General features: G+C 34.2%; 1 protein-coding gene across 1 annotated transcript; it reads right to left on the reverse strand.

Moving 5' to 3' along the window:
• Positions 1-438: 438 nt before the first annotated feature.
• On the reverse strand, positions 439-4,534 carry LOC115992220 (D-glycerate 3-kinase, chloroplastic). The gene is made up of 12 exons (XM_031116315.1): positions 4,219-4,534; positions 2,549-2,937; positions 2,341-2,420; positions 2,187-2,238; positions 2,043-2,084; positions 1,842-1,920; positions 1,732-1,763; positions 1,576-1,644; positions 1,231-1,305; positions 1,042-1,158; positions 859-909; positions 439-751 (listed from the first exon to the last, which is right to left on the reverse strand). Exons 1-12 carry the CDS (start codon positions 4,442-4,444, stop codon positions 608-610), a joined length of 1,356 nt encoding a protein of 451 aa, XP_030972175.1. The 5' UTR covers positions 4,445-4,534; the 3' UTR covers positions 439-607.
• Positions 4,535-4,883: the final 349 nt, after the last annotated feature.

The following is a 4,883-nucleotide window of genomic DNA, read 5'->3' on the forward strand; positions in this document are numbered from 1 at the left end:
TGCAAATACGATTTTTGGAATAATATACATCCTGACTTGAGAGTAAAACATATTAAAGCAAGGGTCGGCTATGTCACAATGGCCAGAGTAAAAAGAATTGGCCACAACAGGTTAACAATACCAGTCCATATCTCAATTCTACTCAAACAGTGGTCTTCTTATGGAGAGCATACAACTTCTTTTCAAGAAACAATACTGTTAAAGTCTTAATATTCTCTACATCAACAATAACAATCAAGCATTTGTCCCAAAATTTCGGGGTTGGACACAGATACTCAACATATTAATCATGGTTGATTATTCTATCAAAACTCATACCTTTAGTGTATGGGAAAAAGTCTTGATAGTCTTAACATTCCCTGATGCAAAGGTATGCACCATTTAGCATTTGCTGCCCTTTTGAATCATAATATCTTCCCAGAAGAAAACCAGAAAGAGTTGTGCCAATAAAAAATATTCAATTTTATTTGAAACATACTATAAATTTACATTTACATTGGCTTTTCTCCACTAAAGGTATTTTTTTAATAACAAATGCCCTTAAAAATGAGATATTCAAGAAATCAAAATTGGGCTTTACAACATTTTTCTATTTGAAACCATGGTCCTAGTTACCTGGGAGGGGATTCCTCCCTTCATCAATTTCGATGACAAGGAGATGCTTTGGATCTGACCCATTTGGCCCTTCAGCATAAAGGGTGGGAAGGTAAGCTTTGTATGCTGGCAAGTACCGCGAAACAAAATCTTTAACCTACAAACTCCTCCAAGAAAAACTCTATGTCAGATATTAGAATCTACCACAGTTACAGTAGAAAAATTTAAAACTTTTCGAATACACATGTTCAGCAATTAGCGTACCTCCTCATCTGACATTCCAGGATTACCTTCCTTTCTCATCGCAATCTCTGCCTGAAAATTCCACAGAACACTAGTTATACTCGTGGTTTTGATAGAGAATTCATAAAATAAAATAAAAAAAGAAAAAAAACAAACAAATGGAATCTATATTGTTCAAGGTATGATGTTAATATGATATCCAACCTGTAAACGCCACTGGTAGACACAACTCGGGTCATTAATCTTGATGACTATCCATGCCTTTATGAACTTGTCCCATGCATCATAATATGCTTCAAGGTTCTTATTTACTGTCTCTAGCTGTACAACAAAAAATAACTTAGAGCTATAGTTATACCAATTATAATGACACAATAAGAGCATGAGTCTAACCTGTGGATCAATAGCTTTGACAACGTCCACTGGAAGGGGTTTGAAACCAAGCATCCAGCCTTCAAACAGAATAACCTAAACACATATAAATTACAAGGTGACATAATACTTGCAGAATCCCTTCAAAAAAGCAGAGAGGCAAAGCCAACTGAAACTGACCAATCCCATCAGATCTATGTTTATTCACATCTAAACACTATCATTATGTTTCACAGATTCAAATAATTTTAAGAGTGACATTGAATTGTGCAAACATCTACTTTAACATAATCAGGGATGGGCAATATCATCTTGCATGCCAGCCTAAATTCCCTCCAACCTTAACTCTAGATCGCATCCTCTTACCGTGAGTGGCCCCTCAACCTCTGGCCAAGTTGAAGGATCAGCTCTGTCACCCCTCCCATTAAATGCTGACTGGATGTGGAAACAAGTCAAGATCAGTAACTTTAAACCCAAAAGTTGATTGAGAAACAAGAAACATTAGTATGATTGTATGCTTACTTTATCATATCGAGGTAGCTTCATCTTCATACCTGGATACTTTAGACAAAGACACATTAGGAATTACAAAAGCATCAATTACAAAGGAAAAATAAGTGAAGTTGACGCACCCTCTTTAGTCAATTGGGTAAGAGCCGTGAGTGTTTCAACAGAGAACGCAAGATCATGGCTGCCAGCATTTCCACGAAGCTGTAATCAAACAAAAAGGAAGGGAAAGAAATAAGAAAAAGAATTTTCAGTTCTTTGATGAGTACAAAAGGCTAATGTATTCTGTTAGCCAACAACTAATACAAAAATATGTCAATTGCTACCTCTAATAGTGCATTTCCTGGAATTTCTTCTCTCAGTTTAGCCTACCATCAACACACTATTGGATCAGAAGATGAAAACCCAAAGAACAAGAAAAAGCATTTGCAAAAAAAAAAAAGGTAAAGAAAAAAAAAATCAGAAATCACCTGAGCCTCTGCCGTCAAATAGAAGTCATCAATGGATACTGTCGCAGCCTTCCTGAATTTTGGAAATGCATGTCAGCAATCTTATTTTTCGCTTTTTTATATGACTTGAAAAATCAACTACTACAATTAAGAAAATTGAAATCGTGCAACCAACCTGCCAGTAATTTGGAAGAGATAGTCAAGAGCAAAGACAAGTGTAGTCTTCCCACAACCTTGTGGCGCACTAAAACCAATCTACATCACAAGCAACATCACATGAAGTGATATATACAAAGATGCACAGATCCAATACAGCTACTAAATTATACTTAGAAAACTAAAAAAATAAAATAAAATTGGAAACCTAAGTTTTTTAAAAATACCACTAGAGGAGATATATCTTCTCCATCCTTGAATGTGGACCTGTGCTGTGAAACCTGATCTTCACACCATAAAAAGACTGGTACATAGTAGTGATATAACCTTGCTTTCTCAGGAACTGTAAGGTACAATTCATTGAGCTTAAACAATCGACAAAGGTGCAATCCATATGCTAACCACTTGTCAACGGACTCAGCTACCTTTTCTGGGTTCAGACCCAATTTGTTAAACAAAGGACCTGAGCATATGAATTCAAAAAGGTCCTGCACAGAGGAAACTTCTGCAGGTTTTGTGGGAAATACAGAATATGATGGGCCCAGCCTGCTGCAATCATTGCTGGCAGCAGTGTTGCGACACGTGGAATTGTCTCGTATCCATGAACATCCACTGCCTGTAGAATGAATCCATAAATATGAAGAAGACTAAAGGGGATTATTTTGCCAGCAGTGCTCATCTTTTAAATCATTGCAAATAGTAAATTATTTTGCCAAAGCTTAAACTCAATTTCAGCAAAACAATCTGACTATTTTAAATTCATAAAACACAAGATTGACTTACATTTATTATGATCTCTATTCTCTAATGTGGAAGTTTTGTGCCTCCTATTTCCAGTGATTTGAGGGAAAGTCACGAACAACCAATTATCAAAAGCAAATCCAACATGTCATGAAAACATTGCCAACAGATAGAGGCAGAGGCAGGACTAGTCAACATACCATGAGGCAACAACAATGAAAGCAATAAGACTACTCGTTTTTGCCAATTAAAATTTATCAAGCATCCAAGAAGAGACGAAGCTTAAAATCAGGAGGGACGAAAAGATCTCTAGCCTTACTACAGGCATCCTTTCCCATAGACTCAATTTATTCTTAAGTGAGCATGAGTGTAGAAAATCAAACATAATTGTTGGGTGATGACGGAGAAAAAAAAAAGGGCACACATAGGTTGATTGTGAATAAAGAATTAAGCATCCGTGGCTAAAGTAGTTCATAAATTTATTACATGGCTGTTTAAATCAACATTTGTCTGTAGACCTTTAAACTAAATTGCATCTTAATAACCATATACATGCAAATCCTAAGCTTAACAATGAAAAATATATATATATATATACACACACATGCAAATCCTAAGCTTAACAATGAAAATATATATAGTTTTATAACCAAAAGAAAATACCAAGTTGCATAGATTGACAAAAATACTCATGAGATTGCAATTACAATTAGGTTCCAATAAGATAATGTTAAACTTACAAAAACGAAATAAAAAAATAACCGTAAAAATTGATAAATTTCAACTTCTTTCCATTACTTACCTCAATAAATCCAAAGGAAATAAAATTATACATTATAGAAGACAATTATGTTTCTTTTGTCCATTATATCAGAAAACAATCATACGGCAATATCTTTTGCAGAGAGAATTTCAAAGCCGTTTACCCAACTGAACCCAATACATATTTTGATTGTTAAACCATAAATTTTCACTTTTCTTGATAACCCATATAAAAAGATGACATATGATTAAGATTTTCAGTATATTTTTTGTTGTTTTACCATACTTTTCTCAGCAACCAAACAGAGTCAACATGTAAGAAAACATATAAAGATATTAAAAAAAAAAAAAAAGCGAAAATATCAAAAATTGAATGAGAAATAAGAAAGAGCACCTGATTTTGATAAGTGGGTTGGCATTTGAGAGAGCCTCGAAGCTGTGTGGTTTGATTTTGTTGGAGCACAGAGAGAAGAGGGAATAGAAAAGTTATAAGGATGAGAAAAAGAATGTAATTTGTAATTACTAATATTATAATGATTATGATTATTAAAATAATAGAGGCAGAGCGAAGCTGTCGGCGACCATGGCTGAGATAAGATATTCATAGCTGCCATGTTCATCTCTTCCTCTGTGTGTAGCTGCGTGTCTGTTCTTTTATTCAAACCTGTGCCACATATAAGTTTGAACTGAATAAGTTGACAATACTGCTTTAGCCTTTCAGATGAAAGTGAAACTACTAAAATACCAAACACATGAGTCCAAAAATCCTTTTTTTTTTTTTTTTTTTTTTGATGGGACCAAAAAAAAATCTTATTCTAATGTATTATTGCCCTCAAAATTCAATCATTAAGGTTATGGTTTGTCGTTTTCTGGGAGAAAAAGGTTATAGTTTATGTGGTAATGTATTAAAGAATATCACAATATTTGGTGGTGCCTATTAACTTTCTCTTCAAAAAAACAATTTGATTACCAACTCAATTTATATAACTATTATTTTATAACTAGCTTCTGAGCACGCACTCACACGTGTTTAGAGGCTTTTCTATTTTTTGACTAAAT

This window comes from Quercus lobata, chromosome 5 (assembly GCF_001633185.2).
Source record: "Quercus lobata isolate SW786 chromosome 5, ValleyOak3.0 Primary Assembly, whole genome shotgun sequence".
Lineage (NCBI taxonomy): Eukaryota > Viridiplantae > Streptophyta > Magnoliopsida > Fagales > Fagaceae > Quercus > Quercus lobata.

Excerpts from the sequence above, each read along its gene's own strand:
- LOC115992220 (XM_031116315.1), bottom strand. The coding sequence starts at position 4,444 with ATGAACATGGCAGCTATGAATATCTTATCTCAGCCATGGTCGCCGACA. Across the intron at positions 1,645-1,731 it reads AGCTACCTCGATATGATAAA|TCAGCATTTAATGGGAGGGG; the intron begins GTAAGCATACAA and ends TTCCACATCCAG. Across the intron at positions 752-858 it reads CTGGAATGTCAGATGAGGAG|GTTAAAGATTTTGTTTCGCG; the intron begins GTACGCTAATTG and ends AGGAGTTTGTAG.